The sequence below is a fragment of the Ovis aries genome, chromosome 6 (genome assembly GCF_016772045.2).
Source record: "Ovis aries strain OAR_USU_Benz2616 breed Rambouillet chromosome 6, ARS-UI_Ramb_v3.0, whole genome shotgun sequence".
NCBI lineage: Eukaryota > Metazoa > Chordata > Mammalia > Artiodactyla > Bovidae > Ovis > Ovis aries.
The window spans coordinates 56,481,396-56,508,880 of record NC_056059.1 but is presented as its reverse complement, the minus strand read 5'-3'; the positions used below and the strand labels follow the sequence as shown (position 1 = coordinate 56,508,880).

The 27,485-nt window shown below is 37.4% G+C and overlaps 1 protein-coding gene across 1 annotated transcript in view; it reads right to left on the bottom strand.

Moving 5' to 3' along the window:
• The window catches only part of DTHD1 (death domain containing 1), a 95,275-nt gene that overhangs the window by 28,133 nt on the left and 39,657 nt on the right, over nt 1–27,485 (bottom strand). Inside the window, exon 8 of the mRNA XM_004010053.6 lies at nt 24,406–24,650. Within this exon, the coding sequence (XP_004010102.3) occupies nt 24,406–24,650 (245 nt within the window). The remainder of the gene's footprint in view (nt 1–24,405; nt 24,651–27,485) is intronic.

The following is a 27,485-nucleotide window of genomic DNA, read 5'->3' as shown; positions in this document are numbered from 1 at the left end:
CTTGGGAAGCCCCCAATTATAACATGTGTGGTTACTAATTTCAAGGATACCTACAATAATTCAATTCAGTTCAGTTGCTCTGTTATTTCCAACTCTTTCTGACCCCATATACTGCAGCATGCCAGGCTTCCCTTGTCCATCACCAACTCCTGGAGCTTGCTCAAACTCATGTCCATCAAGTCAGTGATGCCACCCAACCATTTTCTCTGTGTCCCCTTCTCCTCCTGCTTTCAATCATTCCCAGCGTCAGGGTCTTTTCCAATGAGTCAGTTCCTTGCATTAGGTGGCCAAAGTATTGGAGCTTCAGCTTCAGTATCAGTCCTTCCAATGACTATTCAGGACTGATTTCCTTTAGGATGGACTGGTTTGTCTCCTAGAAGTCCAAGGGACTCTCAAGAGTCTTCTCTAGCACCACAGTTCAAAAGAATCAATTCTTCAGTGCTCAGCTTTCTTTATAGTCCAGTTCTCACATCCATACATGACTACTGGAAAAACCATAGTTTTGACTAGATGGACCTTTGTTGGCAAAGTAATGTCTCTGCTTTTCAATATACTGTCAAGGTTAGTCATAACTTTTCTTCCAAGGAACAAGCATCTTTTAATTTCTTGGCTGCAGTCACCATCTGCAGTGATTTTGGAGCCCCAAAAAATAGTCTCTCACTGTTTCCCCATCTATTTGCATGAAGTGATGGGACTGGATGCCATGATCTTAGTTTTTTAAATGTTGAGTTTTAACCTAGCTTTTTTACTCTCCTCTTTCACTTTCATCAAGAGGTTCTTTATTTCTTCTTTTCTTTCTGCTATAAAGGTGGTTGTCATCTGCTTATCTGTGGCTATTGATATTTCTCCTGGCAATCTTGATTCCATCTTCTGCTTAATCCAGTCTGGCATTTTGCATGATGTACTCTGCATATACATTAAACAAGCAGGTTGACAATATACAGCCTTGACGTATGCCATTCCCAATTTCAAACCAGTCTGTTGTTCTACATCCAGTTTAAACTGTTGCTTCTTGACCTGCATACAGATTTCTCAGGAGGCAGGTAAGGTGATCTGGTATTCCCATCTCTTTCAGAATTTTACAGTTGGTTGTGATTTACATAGTCAAAGGCTTTGGTGTAGTCAGTAAAGCAGAAGTAGATGTTTTTTTCTGGAATCCTCTTGTTTTATTGATGATCCAACAGATGGTCGTAATTTGATCTCTGGTTCCTCTGCTTTATCTAAATACAGCTTGAACATCTGGAAGTTCATAGTTCATGTACTGTTGAACGCTGGCTTGGAGAATTTTGAGCATTACTTTGGTGCAGTAGTTTGAACATTCTTTGGCATTGCCTTTCTTTGGGATTGGAGGGGAAACTCGCCTTTTCCAGTCCTGTGGCCACTGCTGAGTTTTCCAAATTTGCTGGCATATTGAGTGCAGTGCTTTCATAGGATCATCTTTCAGGATTTCAAAAATAGCTCAACTGGAATTCCATCACCTTAACTAGCTTTGTTCATACTGATGCTTCCTAAGGCCCACTTGACTTCATATTCCAGGATGTCTGGCTCTAGGTGAGTTATCACACCATCATGGTTATCTGGGTCATGAAGATCTTACTATTGCTATTTGGTGGATATAGAAATAACAAGTTATAGGCTTTTCTTCTTTAATTTACACATGCCTACTATTTCTTGGGGGCTTTCCTGGTGGCTCAGACAGTAAAGAATCTGCCTGCAATGCAGGAGAGCTGTGGTTGGGAAGCCCCATAGAGAAGGAAATTGCAACCCACTCCAGTATTCTTACCTGGAAAATTCCATGGACAGAGAAGTCTGGTTGGCTACAATCCATGGGGTTTGTAAAGAGTCAGACATGACTGAACAAGCAACAAACACACTAGTTCTTGGAGTCTCTACTGAAGAACCAGTTTTTGTGTAAAGTAACATGTTAAAAACCTTCCAGTACTTTAAGTACCATCTAACATGGATGCCACACAGAATTATAGCTAAAGGGCAGCATTACACATCCAACAAAAAAAAATGTGATGCTGATATTAGCATTTTTATCATTTACCTTAAGGCAATTATTCATGGAGAGATTTTCACAGATAATTATGATAATATCTTGTGGCAACAACTCCTCCATCCAGCCTTAACTGTCATACCTCTCCCATACCCCAACACTTATTGTAGATTTTTCTGATAAATAGGTCATTTATTTTGTAGTCAAAAGATATAAAAGTGGAAATGGTATGAATAATATATCAAGGAAATATGTATAATTAGTATATTTTTGTGTATCTTTAGCATGGATTTTGCCAAAAGCCTTTAAGATATCATAGCTACATGCAAGTTTTAACCGCTTACTTTACTCTTTATTTATTTCACATAGAGGCCTCTTCAACTAAGTAATAGCGGCCATTTGCTTAACTTGAGTTCATTTATCACATCATAGTAATAAACTGTAGAGTTTCAAACTTCATAATGTATGACTCCTATAAAACTCTTAGAGATTTTATATTATAAATACATTAGATAGAATATTGATCAAAGAAGTAATCTGATATAAAATACTAATGTTAGCATAAAATCTCTGTGCTTCAGTTATGAGTCCAACATAATACAAGTCAAACAAGAGCTTATAGTAGCACTGAGTGAGGACCTACAGGCATGAAGAACTAGGCTAGATTTTCGGTTTCCAGTTAGGCATGTGAGAGGCTAGAAGTTGCCATTCTGTCCTAAAGAGTGAAAAGCAGAACAAGCTGAAAAATCAACAACTGTCTTTAAATTTGTCAGAGAAACAAGGTCATAGGGGCAAACCTCTTTGTCAAATTTGAAGAGGCTGACAAGGAGCTACTGAGAATCACAACTAACCAGAGCAGAAACCCACAGCACAAACAACCACAGGAACTAGGGCCAGGCTAAGGAAACCTGAACTATAACTGACAAATTGCTGGAGGCACAGTGAGGGCAAGTCCAAGAGCTCAGGAGAAGACTCTAGGAGTTCCCAGTCATGGGGAAATTGTCCACACTTTTGTGAATTTCACCTCTAGGAACTCAACCAGATTCTTACAGTGAATATCTGAGAAAAATCCCATTGTGCTTCTTGTAGGGAGAGGGGAAAGGAAGCCTTTTGAAATACCCCAGAGCACTCTGTTCTATAGAAGGCCTGCCCTCAGAAGAAACTATTTAACCAAAGCTTAATTTGCTGGTGTTTTATCAGGCATAACTGACCTAGGGGGAGGGAAATAGCCATCTTCAGGTCCCTCTAGCCATCCAGTCCCACCAAAGGTGGACGGGAAGGAGACATGGGCTCACTGAAGACTGAGACCAAGTCATAGACCTATAGAACACGTGCCTTCCCTCATGCTTACCACCACATCACTAAAGTTCTATTTATAGCAGTTCCCTTTACCCAGTACATCAGTACATCGTGTTCAGCCATCAAGAGAAGCAATTACAAAACAGGCTAAATGGCAAAAAGCAGTTTGAAGAGACCAAGTCAACATCAGAACTAGAGTCAGATATAGCAGTACTGTGAGAATTATCAGATAGGAATTTTTTAAAACTATGATTAATATGCTAAAGGCTCCAGTGTAAAAGTGAACGGCATAAAAGAACAGATGTGCAGTGTAAGCAGAGAGATGGAAAGTCTCAGAAAGAACCAAAGAGATATGCTAGAGATCAAAACATTGCAAGAGTAATGAAGAATGTCTTTAGAAGGATTATTAGTACATGGACATGGACATGGAAAGAATTTGAGCTTGAGGATATCTAAACAGAAAACCCCAAACTGAAAATCAAGAGGAAAAAGATTAAAATGGAACATCTAAGAACTGTGAAATGACTATAAAAACCTGTGTGCAATAGGAATTCCAGGAAAAGAGAAAGAAACAGAAGTATTTGAAACAATAATGGGTGAGAGTTTCCCAGATTAATATCAGACACCAAACCACAGATTCAGGAAGCTCAGAGAATACCAAGCAGGATTGGTGGCAACAACTGGGCTAAATGTGTAACTATATTATTTCATTCCAAACCAAGTTTGAAAATTTGCTATTCCCTTTTCACAGATGTAACTTTTCCAAGGTAACATGGAACTAATCTTGAAATCCAGTTCTATCTAAAGCCCTGTCTTAAAGAATTCCAATTAAAGCCCTGAGTTAAACATTATTTCTTCCAGTTAATGATATTAGCTACAATTTTAATTACTTATCATGTACCAGTAATAACTTTAATAACTGAAAATATATTACATAACCTTGGTGGAGTCTAGTATATCTATACTTTTGTGAGGTAGTTCTTATACTCACTTTACAAATGAGAAGACTGAAGTTTATTTTTTTTAATTGAGATATAGTTGATTTACAATGTTAATTTTTGCTCTACAGCAAAGTGATTCAGTTACACATATGTGTGTGTGTTAGTCACTTAGTTGTGTCTGACTCTTTGTGACCCCATGGACTGTAGCCCACCAGGCTCCTCTGTCTATGGGATTCTCCAGGCAAAAATACGGGAGTGGTTAGCCATTCCCTTCTTCAGGGTATACATTTTTTTTCTATTCTTTTCTACTATGGTTTATCCTAGAATACTGAATATAGTTCCCTGTGCTATATGGTAGGACATTGCTATTTATCCAGTCTCTATATAATAGCTTACATCTGCTAACACCAACCTCCCACTCCAACCCACCTCCAAACACTTCTTCCCCTGGCAACCACTTGTCTTTTCTGTACATCCATGAGTCTGTTTCTGCTTTGAAGATAGGTTCATTTGTGTCATATTTTAGATTCCACATATAAGTGATAACATATATTATTCATCTTTCTCTTTCTGACTTATTCACTGAATATGATAATCTCCAGTTGGATCCATGGAGCTACAAAGAACATTATCTCATCATATTTGTGCCTGAGTAGTATTCTGCTGTATACATGAACCACATCTTTATCCATTCATTTGTCCATTGACATTTAGGTTGTTTTCATGTTTTTCGTATTGTAAATAGTGCTGCTATGAACATAAAGGTGCATTTATCTTTTTTGAATTATAGTTTTATCCAACTATATGCCCAGGGCTTCCCTGGTGGCTCAGAGGTTAAAGTGTCTGCCTGCAATGCGGGAGACCTGGGTCAGGAAGATCCCTGGAGAAGGAAATGGCAACCCACTCCAGTATTCTTGCCTGGAGAATCCCATGGACAGAGGAGCTTGGTGGGGTACAGTCCATGGGGTCGCAGAGTCGGACATGACTGAGCGACGTCACTTTCATTTTCATATGCCCAGGAGTAGAACTGCTGAATCATGAGGTAATTCTCTTTTTAGTTTTCTGAGAAACTTCTATACTGTTTTCCACAGTGGTTGCACCACTTACATTCCCACCAACTTACATTCCCACCAACAGTAGAGGAGGGTTCCCTAGAAAACTGAAGCTCAGAGAGATTAAATAACTTGACCAAAAACATACATATTAAGTATCAGATGTGAAACCCAGGTCTCCTGCATTGTAAGCAAGACGCTTTGCCGTCTGAGCCACCAGGGAAGTCATCCTGAAGCTAAAATTTGTAAGACTGTGGATCCTTTATTTATAGCCTGTGTATATAAAGGGAAGGATGTGAGACAGGGCTTTCCCTTGGCCATTCTAGTACCTTTTGTATTAAGCTCACCAGTCATAAATATCATCACTGCTCTGGACTTGGAAGCAGTATTAGATAGAAGGACAGAGGTCAATTCCTAATGATACTATCTATCAACCTTGTGATCTTAAAGTTTGTGTCCCATTTGCCTCATTCATGAAATTGACATGATGATATACAGTATCTGCTTCAGAGTGCCCTTAAAAGAAATCTTTTGCTACATCATATAACTTTGAGCAGATCATTGCATGTAATAAGTACTTAAGATAATAGCTATTACTTAACATTTTTCTTTAAAACTACTTTTGCACCTACAGAAATACATTTTAAAAAATCATATTTCAGGCATAAGTGGAAATACCATTTAACTTGTATAAATACATGGAAATCTTAAAAACAAATACAATTAAAAATCTTATTATCTTGCCAGCCAAAATCTCTGAGCCTGAGAATTGCTCTCTGCTTGTTAACTCTGCAGGTATTTCAGAGAGCTAAGAAATCATGTAAGCACCAATCTAAGATCTACTGAGAGGATCAGGGATTCAAAAGGATTAAAAATAAAATAAGTGCCTCACTATGTGAATCTATTTTATTCAAAGCTGGTATGTTATTGTTCTAAAAAATAAAGTACTTAGAATTCTAAAATTTTGGGAAAATGTAACTGAGCATCGACTTTTATTTGCCAGTAATCTTACCTTTTACCATCTTTTACTGTAAACATGCAAGGAAAGTATTTTTGTTCTTTTAAAACCATAAAGAACATTTTGAGAGTACTGAGTGATAGGTCAGCAACAAAAAGTTAAAAATGTGAACTCATAACCTGAGCCAGAGGAAGCTGGAGCTTTCATCATGCTAAAAAGGATAGCAGTGTCTCTGCTCTGAAAATGAGGAGCTATGAGCTATCTATGTGGATAGAACAGAGGAACCTACTGGGCTGTTCAGAAGTCACTGTGTATGTAAAACCAAGATGACAGAGAAATCTGCTTCTGCCTCAGGAGCTTAAAATTCCAGATAACAAAGTTTCAGCAAAAGATTCAAGCACCCTGGCTTCCTGAAAGATCTAGAGTTGCCAAATGCATTGAAAGGGGCAAAAGATAGGAGAGGAAATACGATGTCGTGACAGAAGTGGCAGACAAAAGGAAACAGAAGACCCAGCTTGTGTAAGGAATGGGGGAAGCGGAAGAGCATGGGACAGCATGGGAGCACCGGGTCTTCGCACAGCCTCTGCCCTGGGAGATCATGTGAGTCGAGCCAAGTCATCTAAACTCTTGCTAAAATCTCAGATTGGTGAAACAGAGATGATGGCTCCTACCTCTGAAGTATGCTCTGAGGCTAGATTAAGGTGATGTCTGTAAAGGATGTCACCTACACTGAGAATTCAGCAAATGGAGGAGGAGACTTACAAGCCAAGTGCAACGTACCGATACTTTTCAGAACTCGTTTTTTGAACAAATTCATAATAAAAGGAGGAACGTGAGTCAGTAGGTAAATATAGAACATGGCTTGGGTAGTAGATACTATTAGTAAATAACTACTAATTCTATTGGGTTTTGCCATTGTTTGTTAAAAAATCCTTACCCTTAGAGAAACATACAGAATTATTTACAAGTAAAGTGATGGAATAACTGTGACTTGCTTTACAATACTCAAATAAACAAATAAAAATTCCCTATTAGATGAAACAAGAAGGGCAAAAAAAAGTAATGAGTCCATGTAGTTTCATTGTAGTTCCTCTATTTTTGTGTGTTTCTGAAAATTTCCACACACTCACACCTTTAAATATATACATATATATATATACATACAGATTAAAAGACACAAGCATCAGTCAATAAATATCCTGTTATTGTTTTCATCACAGTTATTATTTTTACTGCACAGTGTAGAACTTCCTCAAGGCTTGGTCCACACAATGAAAGGAAGGGCTTCTACATAGAAAGATCTAAAGATCCTAATAAGCCCACAGAGAAGTAAGATTACTGTGGAAAAAAAGTTAAAACTGAGTTTAGAGCTAAAAGAACTGACCCAGAGTGGTCTCACTTGGAGATAATCTAGAAATTAAGATCTTAGGAAATGAAATCAGGCAGTTACCAATCCTAGAAAATGTCCATTTTGTTTTGCTCAGATCTCTCTTAGTTTTAAAATTGTACACTTTTTACTGGAGCCAAACTTTTGTTTCTTCATTATTTTTTTTTAAATTACTTCTTAGAAAATGACTCTATTTAAGGCTTCAATTTGATTATGACTTTCTCAAGAGGAAGGAATTGATTATCTCTCAACCTTTGAAGGAGTCCATCACAAAAGAAGACAACCTGAGGACCCAGGAAACCAGATAGACCAACCCAAAAAACCCTAAATGATCAAAAGAGCTGGCAACAGGGAGAAGACTCCTATCTTAGGGATGACTGCAGGCATAAAGTAAAGTAAGGTCCTGGATAACTCAGGAAATATAGATAGCACCATGCACTCAATGGACATGAATTTGAACAAACTTCAGAAGGGCGTGGAGGACAGAGGAGCCTGGTATGCTGCAGTCCATGGGGTCGCAAAGTATCGGACACAACTTAGCAACTGAACAATAAAATGGAGGACACATGGAATCAGTAAAGGAAAGTCATCAAGAGCAGTCTGGAATAGATAAACCTAACATATAAATTGGTGTCTCCAGATTGATATTTTTAATCTACCGAAGGGTGAGGCAGTAGACGTAACATGTGGGGTTGCAGTGAAGATTAAATGACTTAATGCACATAGAACACTTCAAATATAGCTGGAATTTACCAAGTACTGTATCAGTGTTAACTATTGGGAATATGCTTAAAACCCTGCTCACTATTCCAAGCAGTTCTGGCCAAAGCAGAAGCTTTTGATGCATAGATGCAGTTATGTGGGAGACCATATTGATTTTAAAAAACAACTCAACAAATCAAACATACACAGCACTATTAGAACTTGTATAAGCTTTCACCTTGTCTCTTCATTGTTTCACTTTTAAATTATAATCCCAAGTTTTTGTCAGGCACAAATATCTGTCATAGTTCCTGTTCAACTCTGAACAAGATTCTCTGGGATATTCTAACATTTTTTTTTTTTTTAATTTCCTGGCTTGTTTTTTTTCCTGCTTCTAGATAGGAATAAACTTTCTAACAGAAAGGGTGATGATATGAATGTGCTGGGAAAGGCCTGGATAGCTACAAACATCTTCCTCCCATCTGTGGCCAGTGTGTGAAATCCCCACATTAGTCATTCCTTTGTAGGCATGAAAGGCTTCTGCTAAATGTAACTGTTAGCTGGGAAAGGAAGCATGTAGAGCTTTGGTCAGCTATTAAGACTCCACCTTTAATTGTTTTATCAATTTCCCCAGCATGCATTCATTTATCCTTTGATAGTGCAACAAAACATTATTGAATGTGTATTAGAGATGGGATTAAAGAATTGAATGAGCTATTCGCCCAGCTCTGAGGAGCTCTATCACAAAAGGAGTCCCTAGGTAGAGGAGTTGTGAATGCCATCATTGGAATCAGACAAATTTGGGTTCTCAAAACTCTATATCTCACGTTCTTCAACCACTGACTGTTTCAGTAAATGGTTTAATAATGTGTAAGTGTTTTACCAAGTTGCTATCCAAGAATAACAAATATTAGCTATATTATCATTACTTTTATTATTATATAAATTAATAACAAACCAGAAGTTAGTACATATTCAAAGTTCTTTGGTTCTAGCTACTGTGTAGTACCTTATTCTGCCTGGGAAACTTAAGAGCTTCCTCTAAAGAGATGATAATAGAGCTAAGTGGGGAGTCAGTGCTCACACGGACAACTTTGGGAAGAGCCATGAGGCAATTAAGACAATAATGTGTGAAAAAGTGAGAGCTTAAGTGGAAGTGGAGCAAAGATGTTTTTTGGGTAAATGTAATATGAAGAGTTGCAAGGGTAAGTTGTGGGTGTTTGTGAAGGGTCTTATATGTGGGTGAGTGGCTTGGACTTTGATCAATAGATATAAAGTACCAATTGAGATGTTTTAGGAGAAAAGATAAAATCGTATTTATTTTTGAGAAAAACTACCTATCATTCATGTAGCCTAGAAGTATTGATAGAAAAAGGGACTAGTGATAGGGCTTCAAGGAGAAAGTTGCAGTGACCTACTGGATGAGACGTTAGAGAGAATGGAGATGAAATAGAAATTTGAACACACCCCCAAACTAAAATCAATGAAACATGAGGTTGTGTCAAAGGACAGCCGCTCAATCCAGCGTCCTGAGAGCCACCTAGAAGAGCCCACTCCACAACCTTGTCCATCTCCCAGTGTCACCTGCCTCCCATCCCCACACGTATTCACTCCATCACCACGTCCAGTTGCTCCAACCCTGCTCTCCACTCGCCATCCTTGCTGCCATGGTCTGAACATCAGGCTACCACCATCTAGTCCAAAGACTGCCTCATTATATTTCTATTTTACTGTAGCTGAAACTCATCTCTTTCTAATATATACCTATAGGCTGTCACAGTAATAAGCTAACAAAATTTGATCACATCACCCTCCTGGTTAAAATTTTCCAATCACTAGCCACTACTTATAGGATCAAAGATAAGCTCAGTGATGACTAGTTAGATACCTACTTCCCTATCCTCAGTATGGCCAGACTCATTCCAAGAATCCAGTGGCTAAGAGATTTTGCTGTTTACTCATATCCTAAGGATGTATGGTTTGAATTTCTCCCTTCTACATGATTTCTCTATGATGAAATCAATCACATTCTTTTGACAAAGTTTGACAGAAAGGTTCCCCCATAACAATTTCACAGAGACATTTGGATGAGCTAAATAAGGCATTCAGATCCCTCTATGATCTTTCCCTAGCTTATTTCCAATATGATTTTTCCAAATCTTTCACTCAAGCCATGCTGTTCTGTTCAGTGTCTTTTCTTGAAACACACATTGTGCTTTGATACTTGTAAGTTTCAGCCCATGCCATCCCTCTCATGTGGAACACACTGCCTCTTTCTCTCTTCCTCTCCAGAACCTAAACATTCTCTACATCTGTCTTGCTCTGTGAAATGTCCCCAAGTCACCTCAGTCTACTGGAAATTCTCTGAAATGTCCTAGCACTTAGCATCTCAGTCACTTATTTGCAATTTATCGTCACTTCCTGTCTTAGGATATTACTGTATTATTGTATTCAATTATTATTTATATTTTGCATTGTTTTAGAACTTTTAAAGTGTTTATGCTTTATTTCCTTCACTGGACCATAATTTCCTTGAAAGTTAGGACTGACCTGTGTTCATTTTTTAAGCCCTTTATTTTATATGTGTATGTGTGTGTGCGCGTGCTAAGTCGCTTCAGTCATGTCTGACTCTTTGCCACTCTATGGACTGTAGCCTGCCAGGCTCTTCTGTGAATGGGATTCTCCAGGCAAGAATACCGGAGTGGGTTGCCATGCCCTCCTCCAGAGGATCTTCCTGAACTATGGATTGAACCCATACCTCCTGTGACTCCTGCATTTCAGATGGAATCTTCACTGCTGAGCCACAGTAAAGAGTTCAGGACCTAGTAAATTGTTTGAATTAATGATCATTTTTTACTTATTAAATTTTATAATCATAACAGAATAAATTGAAATATAGCGATTAACCTATTTTTATTACATTTTTCCAGACAGGCAGGAATGTATGTGCTTCCTTGATGAAAGAACCATTAAAACTATATGGCCAAACACTGTGCAATACTTGGTTTAGTTGTACTGCCCACTGAGCAGAGAACACCTTGCCTTTTAAGGACAGAGGGTTAAGGAGGAAGGAGGAGGGGAGACAGATAAAGGGGAAGAGCAAGGGAGGCGAAGAGAGGAGAGGGACGAGGAAAGGGAGGGGAAGGCAAGCGGAAGGAGAAGGGAAAGAGAAGGCAGTTATTCTCTTCCGATTGAACTGGCGGGCAAAGCCCTTTCCAAAACATATAGGATCCTGTTGCTGACTAAACCAGTTTTGCTCATTCTCTCCCTTTGGTGTGTCATGTATGATATAAAGTCCATCTTTCACTGGGCAAAATTGTCTTTGAAGGTCATTCTGATGGCTTAGAGGAAGGTTAGGCTACAGGCTGGGAAGGCATGTTTAGGCAGCACCTAGGATGCCAGCACTGAAACACTGGGAAGAGTAAGAAGGCTTTTAAAACTTTCAGAGGATAAAGACATTGACGTGATGTGTCTACTTACCAAGATTCTAGTGCCTTTTTTCTATAATTGGTAGGGGTGGAATATGAAGCAATACAGTATTGTAATTAGTATGGAAAACATGAGACTAAGTTATCAAAAAATGTTAAATTACTATTTTAAATTTACCATTCCCCCCAACACACACAACTCTGATTTCTCTCACAGGTTATTTTTTTTTTTAATTCTTTTTTCTAACCTGCTTTCTTACCAATAGCATTAAAAGTTCCATTTCATTGTTGAAATGTAATATAATTTTATAAATTGTTACAACTAAAAAGCCTGGATAGAACTGTAGTACCTGTGAATATAAACATTTTCAATAGTGGAAACATCTCATTTATTTAATCAGGGTCATTTTTTAGTAGTCATATTGTTGGGGGAAAAAAAATAATCACACAGCAAAGAAAGTTATGACCCACTGCTGGGCATACACACTGAGGAAACCAGAATTGAAAGAGACACATGTACTCCAATGTTCATTGCAGCACTGTTTATAATAGCCAGGACATGGAAACAACCTAGATATCCATCAGCAGATGAATGGATAAGAAAGCTGTGGTACATATACACAATGGAGTATTGTTCAGCCATTAAAAAGAATACATTTGAATCAATTCTAATGAGGTGGATGAAACTGGAGTCTATTATACAGAGTGAGGTAAGCCAGAAAGAAAAACACCAATACAGTATACTAACACATATATATGGAATTTAGAAAGATGGTAATGATAACACTGTATGTGAGACAGCAAAAGAGACACAGATGTATAGAATGGACTTTTGGACTCTGTGGGAGAGGGAGGGGGGGATGATCTGGGAGAATGGCATTGAAACATGTATACTATCATGTAAGAAACGAATCGCCAGTCTATGTTCGATACAGGATACAGGATGCTTGGGGCTGGTGCACGGGGATGATCCAGAGAGATGATATGGGATGGGAGGTGGGAAGGAGGTCAAGATTGGGAACTCATGTACACCCATGGCTGATTCATATCAGTGTATGGCAAAACCAATACAGTATTGTAAAGCAAAATAAAGTAAAAATAAAAATTAAAAAAAAAAGAAAGTCAGCCCTTGCAAGGCAGGGAGATGCTAATGAAAGTCCTAAATGGTAAGAAAGTGGTGATTCTGAAGAACTGAATGTTGCACCAGCCTCTGCATGCTTCCTCCCTTTGACACAGCAAGTTATTTTATGTGGTGAGAAAGTAAGGGTTGATGCAATACCATTATTTACTAGAAATCACATGTCAGGAGTTCATTTTAAAAAAATTAAAAAAAGAGGAAGTTCAGGCTAAGCAAAACTTGGGTCAACGGCTGGCTTACGTAAATATGAAGGTTAGGTATGACTGCACCCTTGAATACAGTCCTGCAGAAGCAGCCACCTGGAGCCTTTCTCTCCTTCAAAGCAAAGCCTCTGAGCAGAAAGGAAGAGTCACCACTCAAAGGCAGCCACAACTCAAGCTGGTGCAAATAACGGAACTGCACAGACAGCCACCTACGTGACGTGATTTCAGAAGCTCATACACACGCTACTTCCTGCCACCTAAAAGCCTTTGACACTTCTTTGAAACTTGCCTGGTTTCCACCAAAGCACGAATAGACATCATGTGAACTGAATTGGCTTGAGTATTTTGTAAAAGGAGGAAGTTTGAAGCACATCTTAAGAAAAACTTGGAAATAAATCACCTTACATTTTCACATATATACTGATTATGCAACCATTTTCAGAAGATCATATTGAAATGCCAACTATCATTAGGACCCTCTTTAACTTTCAGACCTCAAGCCCTTTCTCTGTCCCTCACGTGTGCATTCACTGTAGTATTCTTCCTTCCAGTCCTTGGTGAGAAGCTCGTGCCCACTGCCATTTTGTTACCTGCTGTTTGTCACCCTGGGTGCACTCCTGATCACACAGCACACAGACTTCTTGTCACTGTGACCCTTCAGCCCAAAAGACACCTCCACAGTGAAGCCCTTACTGGCCATCTCATCCATAAGCAGCCACTGCCAATTCTGTCAACCCTCTGATGCTAATTTGGTTTTCTTCTTGTTGCTTCTTACTTTCTTCTTTACACTTCTGGTATTTTAAATGCAAGCTCTATTTATGAATTCACCCATGCAACAAACATTTCTTGAGGACTTAACTTATGCCAGATACTATCCTATAATAGTTCCTTGTGATTCATCAGTGAACAAAACAGATAAAGACATCTGCCCTCAAAGACCTTATGTCCTGGCTGTGGAGTGGAGGTGCTCCTATGATAAACATAATACATGAGGAAATAGATGTTTGAAGGTAGCAGTGCTTTAGAGGAAAGAAAAATATCAGGGCAATTTCAGAAGGATCAGGAGTGTCAGGTTGTATGGGTAGGAACTGACTGCAATAAGAAATAGAATCAAGGTGGGCCTCAGAGAAGCTGAAATTTGATCAAACTGAAGGAGGAGACAAAGGTGTTAGCCGTGTAGGTATCTAATGGTTGGAAGAGTATTCCAGGCAGGGGGAACCACTAATACAAAGACCTAAAGCCTATGCATTATCAGCAAGTTCCAAAAATAGTCAGAGAGCCGTTGTGACAATAATTAAGTAAGTAAAGAGGAAGCAAAAGTCTTAGTGTCAAGGGGGCAAGTTCATATAGAATCTTTTACTCTGAGTGAAACCGAAAGTCACTGTAGTGTTTGGAGCAGAGGCAGGAGGTGATCTGACTGATGGTTTAAAGGCTACTCTACACTCTGATTTGAGAGTAGTCTGTAGAGATACAAGGGAAGAATGAGACCATATATATTGGAACACCACAGTATGCATGGCCCTAGGAGACAAAAGATGTGTGTTAGATGAATTAAAATATGAATGAATGGAATATGGAGGCTGAAGAATAAGATAAACAGAGATACTTAAAAGCATGAAGTAATGGGTAATATATTCACATTGTTGGAAAACAGAGGTAGAACATTAAGGTCATACCTTATAATTATTTGTATGCCAATGTGTGTGTGTTTATATCTATATACATAGATATGAATATTTACCACTTACCTTCTCTGTGGAAAACACTTTGAATTTTGACAGATGTTTTCACCTAATTTATGCCACATCTATAAATGTATGTGTATTGCAGTATGCATTAATGCCAAGCTCTATATAATGCGGCTACTTCCATTTCCTGAAAAATAGCACATCCTAGTACTGTCTAGCTGAGACGGAATTTTTTAAAATTCTGAACTTTATGGAAGAAGTCTGTTCTCACAGAAACAGAGGTCACGGTTTCAATTCCCATTTAGATATGTTAGTTTTAAATGAGGGAAATAATTTTCCAGCCACAGATTCTTTCTCAATGCCAAGAAACTTACTTATAAAGAGATAGTTTGCATGGATGCTCAGTTGCGTCTGACTGTTTGCAATCCTATGGTCTGTAGCCTGCCAGGCTACACTGTGAGGAAAGGTCAAAAGAGTGAGTCTAGAAATCCCTATACAGATCTATCTCGGAGGGAAAAAAAGACAGATGGCATACTTGCTATACGTTTATGTAAGAAAGGCAGCGGACCTTTAAAATGTCTTTTTTAACATGACAATATAGTCTCAAGATGATTAATTTCAAGGTTAGACAATTTTAGGATTGGAAAAATTATCTCATTTATCTAATTATTTAGTTACTAAGTTGTGTCTGACCCTTTCGTGACCCCATGAGCTGTAGCCTGCCAATCTCTTCTGTCCATGGGATTTCCCAGGCAAGAATACTGGAGTGGGGTGCCATTTCCTTCTCCAGGTAAATAATTATCAAATGTGTACTATAAACATGGCGCTGACAAGCCAAAGTTGAGCAGAGTAGTAGACGCATCTGCATGGTTGATTATACTCATTCCCAACCAAGGTACCATCACTTTTAAGGACAGAAAATTTGTTGTTAGGTAAGACAAAAAACCTTAAACTTTTAATGTGTAATATATATATATATACACACACACACACATACAATACATAAACAGTTATACAGTCTGAAGATCCCTTAGGAAGAGAAAAGAGATGGAGAAACACTTGTCTATTGGAAAGCAAGTAATTATAATAAAATATAACAACTCCAGTGATAGGGACAGCATAGAATGTTGTGGAAACACATGCCAGGAGCAGCTAACTTGGTAGAGAAGGAGGTAAGGGAAGGCTTCCAGAGAGAAGTCACACTTCAGCAGAGCTATAAGGGATGGCCAGTAGGAATTGCTCAGGCAAACAGGTGGAGGGAGAAGTTGTTCTAGAATCAAAGCAAAGGAAGAGCTCATGCAAAAGATCTGGACAATCTCTAAACAGACTTTCATTGAGAAAAATCCTATATAAACCTCTTAATTTTATAGCTTGGCTAATTTGACTAATTAATTCATGAAGTTGGGCCATAGAGAAATCACTGCAAACTGAAAGCTGAATTTGGGTCACATTTTGTACCTCAAGTTGTCCTCTCTCACATAAGAGCCTTTCTTTCCTTTTTTCTGTCATCATCGCAGTGAAACTCTGGCCAAATCCTGTCAGAGAATTCTAACAGCCTCCGTTACTTGTCTCCCTCTTTGTTATCCAATAGCATTAGAAAAACATAATGATCATAGGAAGTAAAGTGCTAAATCAAAGTGCCTAGAGTGCACCCCTGATGAATCCTTAATCTGCTCTCAAATCCTCAATATTGATCCAAATCAACCCCTTGGCCTACCTGCCAAGTGTTTGAACACAGCCTATAAATCACTGATATGGGAGTACTCAAGTATTCCATTAAGTCAGTAATTCCTAAACTTTAGTAGAAGCTAAGGGACTCTGTAGACTTCCCCTCATTCAACCAGTCACAAATATTTAGAGTGCCTACAGTGTGACAAATTTGGAAAATTTGGAAAACTCAGCAGTGGCCACAGGACTGGAAAAGGTCAGTTTTCATTCCAATCCTAAAGAAAGGCAATGCCAAAGGATGTTCAAACTACTGCACAATTGCACTCATCTCACACATTAGTAAAGTAATGCTCAAAATTCTCCAAGCCAGGCTTCAGCAATACGTGAACCATGAACTTCCTGATGTTCAAGCTGGTTTTAGAAAAGGCAGAGGAATCAGAGATCAAAATGCCAACATCCACTGGATCATGGAAAAAGCAAGAGAGTTCCAGAAAAACATCTATTTCTGCTTTATTGACTATGCCAAAGCCTTTGACTGTGTGGATCACAATAAACTATGGAAAATTCTGAAAGAAATGGGAATACAGACCACCTGACCTGCCTCTTGAGAAATCTGTATGCAGGTCAGGAAGCAACAGTTAGAACTGGACATGGAACAACAGACTGGTTCCAAATAGGAAAAGGAGTACGTCAAGGCTGTATATTGTCACCCTGCTTATTTAACTTCTATGCAGAGTACATCATGAGAAACGCTGGACTGGAAGAAACAAGCTGGAATCAAGACTGCCGGGAGAAATATCAATAACCTCAGATATGTAGATGACACCACCCTTAGGGCAGAAAGTGAAGAGGAATTAAAAAGCCTCTTGATGAAAGTAAAAGAGGAGAGTGAAAAAGTTGGCTTAAAGCTCAACATTCAGAAAACAAAGATCATGGCATCTGGTCCCATCACTTCATGGGAAATAGATGGGGAAACAGTGGAAACAGTGGCAGACTTTATCTTTTTGGGCTCCAAATTCACTGCAGATGGTGATTGCAGCCATGAAATTAAAAGACGCTTACTCCTTGGAAGAAAAGTTATGACCAACCTAGATAGCATATTCAAAAGCAGAGACATTGCTTTGCCAACAAATGTCCGTCTAGTCAAGGCTATTGTTTTCCAGTGGTCATGTATGGATGTGAGAGTTGGACTGTGAAGAAAGCTGAGCACTGAAGAATTGATGCTTTTGAAATGTGGTGTTGGAGAAGACTCTTGAGAGTCCCTTGGACTGCAAGGACATCCAAGCAGTCCATTCTGAAGGAGATCAGCCCTGGAATTTCTTTGGAGGGAATGATGCTGAAGCTGAAGCTCCAGTACTTTGGCCACCTCATGAGAAGAGTTGACTCACTGGAAAAGACTGATGCTGGGAGGGATTGGGGGCAGGAGGAGAAGGGGACGACAGAGGATGAGATGGCTGGATGGCATCACGGACTCAATGGATGTGAGTCTGAGTGAACTCCAGGAGTTGGTGATGGACAGGGAGTCCTGGTGTGCTGCAGTTCATGGGGTCACAAAGAGTTGGACATGACTGAATGACTCAACTGAACTGAGCTGAACAGTGTGACAGGCATTTTTCTAATCACTAAAGGTAGAGCCAGAACATGGACCTTGCTCTCTCAAGAAGCAATTGCAAGTAGAAATAAATAAATAAATCTAATGATTTCAATTAATGATAAGTGGTATGAAGTAAGTTTTAAAAGGTTCAGTAATTAAAGAGCACCTTGAGATAAAGAGATGGAGGAATGTAGATAAGGAGGTGATATCTGAGCTAAGACCTAAACAAGAAGAATCAGCTATACCAGAGTACCTTACCTGCCTCCTGAGCAATCTGTATGCAGGTCAAGAAGCAACAGTTAAAACCTTAGATGAAGCAACAGATTGGCTCCAAATCAAGAAAGAAGTACATCAAGGCTGTATATTGTCACCCTGTTTATTTAACTTATATGCCAAGTACATCATGAGAAATGCCAGGCTGGATGAAGCACAAACTGGAATCAAGTTTGCCAGGAGAAATATCAGTAACCTCAGATATACAGATGACACCATTCTTATGGTAGAAAGCGAAGAAGAACTAAAGAGCCTCTTGATGAAAGTGAAAGAGGAGAGTGAAAAACTGGCTTAAAACTCAACATTCAGAAAACTAAGATCATGGCATCTGGTCTCATTACTTCATGGCAAATAGATGGGGAAATGATGGAAATGGTGAGAGACATTATTTTGGGGGGCTCCAAAATCACTGCAGAAGGTGAGTTCAGCCATGAAATTAAAAGACACTTGCTCCTTGGAAGAAAAGCTATGACCAACCTCAACAGCATATCAAAGAGCAGAGACACTACTTTGCCAACCAATGTCCATCTCATCAAGGCTATGTTTTTTCCAGTAGTCATGTTTGGGTGTGAGAGTTAGACTATAAAGAAAGCTGAGGGCTGAAGAATTGATTCTTTTGAAGTGTGGTGTTGGAGAAGACTCTTGAGTTCCCTGGACTGCAAGGAGATCCAACCAGTCCATCCTAAAGGAAATCAGTCCTGAATATTCATTGGAAGGACTGATGCTGAAGCTGAACTTCCAATAATTTGGCCACCTGATGCAAAGAACTGACTCATTGGAAAATATCCTGATGCTAGGAAAGATTGAAGGTGGAAGGAGAATGGGACGACAGAGGGTGAGACAGTTGGATGGCATCACTGACTTGATGGACTTGAGTTTGAGTAAGCTCCAGGAGTCGGTGATGGACAGGGAAGGCTGACGTGCTGCAGTCCATGGGTTCTCCAAGAGTCAGACACAACTAAATGACTGAACTGAACTGAACTGACGTGACTATCAGAGGGAAGAGACCCCCAAACACAGGGAGAAGCAAGGGCAAGGACCCTAAATGGAAATGAAAACGCACAACCGATAGTGAATATACACCTCTCTAGCTATAAGTAAGTAAGTAAGTAAGTGAAGTTGCTCAGTCATGTCCAACTCTTTGCAACCCCGTGGACTGTAGCCTACCGGGCTTCTCCATCCATGGGATTCTCCAGGCAAGAATACTGGAGTGGTTACCGTTTCCTTCTCCAGGTGATCTCTCCGACCCAGGGATCGAACCCAGGTCTCCTGCATTGGAGGCAGACGCTTTAACCTCTGAGCCACCAGGGAAGATGCTATACCTTTCTTAAAATGTCATTTTCAGTATCATTGGTTTGCTACAGTCAGCTACCTTACTCATGCCTCCTAAGAACCTCAGGATGTCTCTCTGAAACCAGCAAGTAGAGTTAATGTCTCTGGGCCCCTGCAAATGGCTATTTTCAGTGCCAGTGACCAGAATCTATGTCCTGTCACCTCTACACTAAAGCATATTATACATCAAATTGTTTTACAACTTCCAGGGAGAACCAGAGTGTCCTAAAATCCATCTTGCATCCTTGAATAAAAATCCTTGTGTTACCTGCTCAAGAAGCAATAGTGCTCTGTGGTTGCCCATGTGTGAAGCAGATTTTCTGGGTCCGAAGTCCACTTCTGACACTTATTAGTTTTTGGTCCATGGACAACTTGCCTAAAATTTCTGTGCCTAAGTTTCCTATAAAATGATAATGCCTCATGTGATTTTTATGAGAATTTAATAATACAATGAATGGAAAACACTTGAAAGATTTTTGGTACTTTATAAATTATTATAATGCTTATTATATGAATTCTGAATTCCTGCTGAACTATGTCTACAATCCCCAGTCAAATTCATTCCATTTCCTCAGCCTGACACAGGTTTTCTTCATTTCCAGTGGCCAAATTTCTAAATACTTATAAAGCTCAGATAAATTGCCATAACCACCTTGAAATTTTTCTCGAGTTTAACTTTCAGGAAAACAATTTCCCTCCTCTGAATAACTATTAATACACTGTTTATACCATTAATCTAATTATTCACTATCTTAAAAGGTAATTTTGTTCATGTTTTGCTACTCTGCTAGATTGTAAATAATTTAGAGCAATGATATCCTATAGAAATATACTTTAAAATATTCTACTTAAAATTTTTTTAATCAGGTGAGATGAGTTTTAGTAATACATTTTTAACTCCATATCCAATAGATTATCATTTACAATGAAATCATTATAAACAAATTAATGAAATATTTTCTATTTTTGTACTAGGTCTTTGAAGTCCAGTGTGTATTTGACATTTATGGTACATCTCAGTTTGGACTAGCCATATTTCAACTATTCCATGGAAAGATGTGGATAGTAGCTACCATTCAGGACAATGCAGTTTTAAGGCTTGTATCATCCTATATAGCTCATTATTTATCATAATGCCTAACTTAGCACATTTTCTATTTCAGAATTTCAATTAATATTTATCAAATTAATTACTTACTTTACTAATGTATTTAAAGTAAATGCAAAATCTTGTCCCATAGAAAACATGTTTCTGCTATTCCTAACACAAGTAAAAATATAAAAACCATAAAAGTAAGAAAACTACTCAACTTTCTTTAAAGGATAAAAAATTTGTTCTTCCTCTGGAGTGAAACATTTTTCACTTCTCATTAGAACATAGTTAAGTACAAGTCCTGGATCTCTAAAAGAAATAGTATGTATAGCAATAACATCATTGACTTTGTGCTTCACAAGCTGAGGGGAACAACTCAACCCTACTTTCCCAATACAAAGAAGAATTTTAGACAAAAGCAATTGTCTCTTTTTTTTAATTGAAGTAAAATTGCTATGTTACATTATTTATGATTCAGGTGTGTATTACCATTTAATATTTGTAGATGCTGCAAAGTGCACAAAACCAAAAATCTAGTTATCAATCATCACCATGCAATCGACATTCTTCAACCATTTGCTCATTCCCCAAAACCCCCTCCCCTCTGATTGGTAATCACCAATCTGTTTTCTATATCTATGAATTTATTTTTGTTTTGGTTTGTATAATCATTTGTTGTTGTTGTTTTTTAGACTCCACATATGAGTAAAATCATATGGTATTTGTCTTTCTTTTGTCCAACTTATATGACTTAGTCAATAATATAACTAAGTACCATAAAGTCCAGCCATGTCATTACACATGGAATATTTCATTCTTTTAATCCCTGAGTAGTAGTCCATTGCATATATATACCAGATCTTCCTCTTCCATTCATCTGTTGATGGACAGTTAGGTTGTATCCATATCCTGGCTATTGTAAATAATGCTGAAATAAGGATAGGGTATACATATCTTTTCAAATTAATATTTTTGTATACTTTGAGTAATACCCAGAAGTGGAATAGTTGAATCACATAGTAATTTTTTCTTAATTTTTGAAGTATCTTCATGATGATTTTCACAATGGCTGGACCAATTTAGATTTCCATCAATTTACATTCCCACCAACCCCAAAGTGTACAAATGTCCCCTTTTTCCACATCCTCTTTAACATTTGTTATTTCTTGTCTTTTTGACAATAATCATTCTAGATGAGAGATTTGAGGTATATCTCTTTGCAGTGTTGAATCTCATTTCCCTAATAACTAGTGATTTTGAACATCTTTTCATATGCGTGTCAACCATCTGCATATCTTCTTAGGTAAAAGCCTGGTTCCTGATCTTAGTGTAAATGCTTTCAGTTTTTCACCATTTAGTGTGGTGTTTGCTGTAGATGTGTCATGTATTACATTTATTATGTTGAGGTACCTTTGTTGATATTTTTTCATAAATGGATGTTGAATTCTGTCAAATTCTTTTTCTGCTTCTATTGAGATGATCATAGGATTCTTATCATTTATTTTGTTAACGCGGTATAACACATCGATTGATTTTCAGACCTTGAACTATTCTTGCATTCCTGGGATAAATCCCACTTGATCCTGCTGTATGAGTCTATTGTTGGATTCAGTGTGCTAATATTTTGATGAGGATTTTTACATCGACATTTATTAAGGATACTAGCCTGTACTTTTCTCTTTTTTGGTGGTATCCTCATTTGGTTTTGGTATCAGGGTAATGTTGATTTCATGAAATGAGTTTAGGAGCATTCCCTCCTTTTCAACATTTTGGAAGAGTTTGAAGGATAGTATTAAATATTCTTTTAAATTTGGGGGAGAATTCACCCCTAATGCTTTCTGATCCTAGACTTTAGTTTGTTGAGAGATTTTTTTTTAATCACCATTTCAATATCTTTACAAGAAATCAATCTATTCAGATTTTCTTCATGATTAAGTATCTTCTATTCCGTATATTTATCCATGACTAAGTCTTAGAAGATAGTTTGTTTCTAGGAATTTATCCACTTCTTGTAGGTTGCCTAGTTTGCTGGTCTATAATTGTTTATAGTAGTTTCTTATGATATTTTTTATTTTTATGGTGTCAATTGTAACTTTTTCTCTAGATGTTACATTTATAAATATATACGCACCCAGTATAGGAGCACTAGAATAAAGAAAGCAAATATTAGGGCTGACCTAAAGGGAGAAATTGACAGCAATACTTGGGAGCTTGGAGTCGTAGCCATTGGACTACCAGAAGTCCCGCTTGAATATTACACTTACGTCAATGGATACATCATCCATATAGAAAAATAGTCAGCAAACATCAATTTTAAACAACACATTAAACCAAACGAACCTAATAGATTAGATATACATATATAGAGTAAAAAAAGAAACATTCCATCTAAAGCAGCAGAATACACATTTTTCTCAAGCGTACATGGGCCATTTCTACACACTTAGGTCACAAAACAAGTCTCCATAAATTTAAGGAAAGTGAAATCCTGTCAAGCATATTCTCTAAACAATGTCATGAAACTAAAAATCAACCATAAGAAAAAACAGAAAATGACCAAATGTGTGGAGATTGAACAATATGCTACTGAATAACCAATAACCAACTAGAAATTCAAAGACACAAGCACAAAATACATAGGCAAATGAAAACAGAAATGTAAACACAAAAATCTATGCTAAAGCAGTTCTAAGAAGAAAGTCATGATAATAAAACAGGCTTATTTCAGAAACAAGAAAAATCACAAATAAACAATCTAGTTTTATACCTAAAAAAAACTAGAAAAAGAAGAGCAAAACTGCCCAAAGTTAACAGAAGAGATGAAATAATAAAGATTAGAATGGAAATAGGGGCTTCCCTGGTGGCTCAGATGGTAAATAATCTGCCTGCAATGCAGGAGACCCGGGTTCAGTTCTTGGGTTGGTACAATCCCCTGGAGAAGGGAATGGTTACCCACTCCAGTACTCTTGCCTGGAGAATTCCATGGACAGAAGAGCCTGGCAGGCTCCAGCCTATGGGACCCCACAGAGTTGGATACAACTGAGTGATTAATACTTTTCCTTTTTTCAGAGTGGAAATAAATAAAATAAAGTCTGAAAAGACAGTATAAAAGGTCAATGAAACTAAGAGTTAGTTCTTTGAAAAGATAAATAAAATTGAAAAAAAAAAAAAACATTAACTAGATTAACCAAGAAAAAAAGAACCCAAGTAAAATCAGAAATGAAAGAGTAATTAAGTCTTAAGTGTGCAGGATTTGTTTATCCTGAATGTATTTCAAAACAATTTTTCTGCTCACCATACGATTTTTCTAAGTGTTGTGTTCCAAATATTTTCAATGTTTTTATAATTGGTTTTTCTAGTTAATCAGATGCAGTTATAGAAAATGAATGACATTTTTCAGTAGTCATTAACAACATCCTGTCAGGATCAAACCAACTTGAACTGTTCCTAGAATAATGATGATATGAAAGAACTTTATATACTGATATGTATTCTATTATTCTTAAATTGGACCTACTTACTCCTTCCCTGTCACCATTATTCCTAGCTTTCCTTTTAACCATAAATATCCATATGTCTACAATATTGAATTTGTAGAGAATTATAGGAAATTAACAAAATATAGTAATTAGGGAGGTAAAATTACTCACCTTTGGCAATCTCAATGCTAATTTGCAAATTGGCAACTGATCATTGTTTTCATTAAATGTCAGAGATTCATCCAAGTTGTGGACTATCTTTTCTCTAGGTACTTTATAAACTACAATGGCACCCTTATAATGAGGGCAGCTATAGTTTCCAAATTCATCCACTTCTTTGATTTGGAGTTCCAGTCTAGGTTTCCTTTGTAAGTGAAAAATAAGCTTGTAGTCTTTCCCATAATCCTTCCCATTGCCTAAATAAAAGTAAAATGTATTTGTTACTATTAATACATATCACATTTCTAACTTAATTTTTAAAAATTCAAATAGTCATTCATCTTTTAAATTTATCTGTTGCGTGTAAATACTTCTTGAACCTAGCAAAGTGGCACTAGACTGAGATTGTGTAAATGCTAAAAGAATTCTCATCTATACTTGGACTATGTTCTCTCTGGCTGCCTCTAGATCTCATATCCTTGGTTCTTTTCTTTTTTTATGCATTTGTGGGAATCATCATTGATCTGATTTTCACTTTCTGTTACATTTTGCTACAAGAAACCATAGGAAATATTTAGCTGTTTCTCTACTTAGAAAATTGTTTTCACTTCTTAACAATGACATTTTTTCCTTTCACTTAACTATCCATATCACATTGCACACTATCATGATCTTACAATAGACATTCTAGAAATATATTCTCCTATATGGTAGCAACATGTAGCTTTTAAAATTAAAGTTGAAACTAAGATTAAAAATTCAATTCCTTAGGCATTCTAAGTGAAATAACCACATTTCAAATGTTCAATAACCACATCTGTCTGTAGCTACCTTATTGGAGAGTACATATATAAAACATATTCATCATGGCAGAAATACAGTGCTGTTCTAGAACTTTCAAATGTAATAGTTTCTAGATTTAATAGTTACTGAAATTTCTATTAAAACCTAATGAATCCCCCCCATACAAGGATACGTAAAAGTCTTCTCAAAGATCCACTGAAAATAATGGAACTTTAGTGAATATAACATTTCACTCATGGGGGTTTTTGTGTGACTATCAGGCTATTTCACCTTCTCATTGCAATAGTAAAACAGACACTGTCACACCCCCTAAGACAGGTGTGCATCACCCTTCACAAATTTAAAAGGAAGCTATAAAGTCACAGTTATAGTATGTTTCTGACATAAAGATCTAGATCCAAGTTCAGCTTCTAGTATTTATTTACATGGTAATATTTATCCAGTTCTCTCACATCTGAACGTCTTAGAGCTTTCGCTTCCTTACCTTTAAAACAAGAGAAATAAAACTTACCTCCTAGGATTGTTCTGGGAATGAAATGAGATACTGTGTGGATAGAATGATTAGCAAAGGGTGTGGCACATAATAAGAGCTCAGTAAACAAGAGCAAGACAGCATATGAGAAGAAACAGACGGGATTCTTACATTGTTTTGAATTTGTATTTATGACAAAAACAACCCACTTAAATTTCTTAAAGAAATGTCAGTATGAAGCTTTTATATCAGCAGCAACTTCCTGCTGCTCTGAGAGGCCTGAAAGTTGGCTTCTCCAAGATCTCTCTCTATCTACCTATCTCTATCTTCCTCGCTATCTCTCTGACTGGAAACTTCCAATCTTCCCAATGAAATAAGAGTTGAGAGATGTAGGTGACATCAATACTTTTCTCATTGTTGTGACTGCTAGAGGTCATTTTGGTGGCTTTCTAAAGCACAGTTAAATCTCGAATTAGAATAACTCCAGGTTATGGAAAGTATAGCAGTATGCTCCTTTGCACAAGGCTGTGTTTTAGGGGCAACCTGGTTCCTTGAAGAAAACAAATTCCTAAGACATTCTAAGATAAGCATGACTAGACAGATTTGCCTTAAAAGAATCACACTGGTTAAAAAGAAAAAAAATGGGAGTGGTGGGGAGGAAAATTATTTGGAGTCACTGAAACTGAAACACCATCTTGAAAATAATAAATTAGAGTTTCTAGATCACTGGGGGAGCACCTAACAAACTCCTACTTCCATCCCTCTAGAGTACTAGCAAGCAAAATGTTGCTACTTTTGTCCCAGTAGGATATAATTTACTAAATTTCTCCTTCTCTCTCATGAATGGTGCTCCCTGCCAGGTACACACTTATTCATAAGGAATAATTTACATACATACATTGTATAAAGATTGAGGATGAGAAATAGTCACATTTCTATTTTGACCTAAACCTTATCGACCTTTTATTGCCAGTTAATTTAAAAAAACTAAAGATCTAAAATGTAAATCTCTAAGAATCACATTTACTTAAGAAATAAGGACAAAATTATTGAGCATTTACTAGTAATAAATAACATTACCTTATTGTTCTATATAGAAAACATTATGTAGCTTTTTAAAGTTGGAATTTCACTGTCACTAAGATATACTACACTATATTTGGAAGACCCTTTGTCACAGTTTAAAAAAAAAAAAAAACACAGAACCTAAAGAGGATGAGTAGCACAGAAAATTGCACCATTTTATTTTTTTTCTCCCACTCTGTCATATTTAGAGAAGTAAAACCAAAAGTCATTCATTACATAACAAAATTATAAAAGCAATCATAAGTTGACATTTTGAGAACTTTTCTCCTTCTGCATATTATGTATACAGTTCCTAGTAGGAATAGTAGGATAGTAACTATACAGTAAAAATTTGTCATAGAAAGAAGAACAAGATTTATTTATATTTTGTAAGTTACTAGATATTTCTTATAGCAATATATTTTCTCAAGAGTGGGTTTTGGAGTATTTTTCACTGAAAACATAGGAAGTACAAAGGTAGTAATACGTGCTTTTGCTTAGAAAGGTAAGATGAGGAAGTAACAGGCTAGGGACACAGAGAACCAGAAGACTGAAAACCACTGGCTAGGGATATTTCTGTGTCCTAACACATCTCTACTAGTTACAGGTACTGTCACTGTAAGCATATTTGCTATAGACATCTTTCTCAGAGCCTTTTTCCACAGACATTTTTGCCATATAACTCTCAGGCCATAGGGCTTCCCTGGTAGCTCAGCTGGTAAAGTATCCACCTGCGATGAAGGAGCTGCTG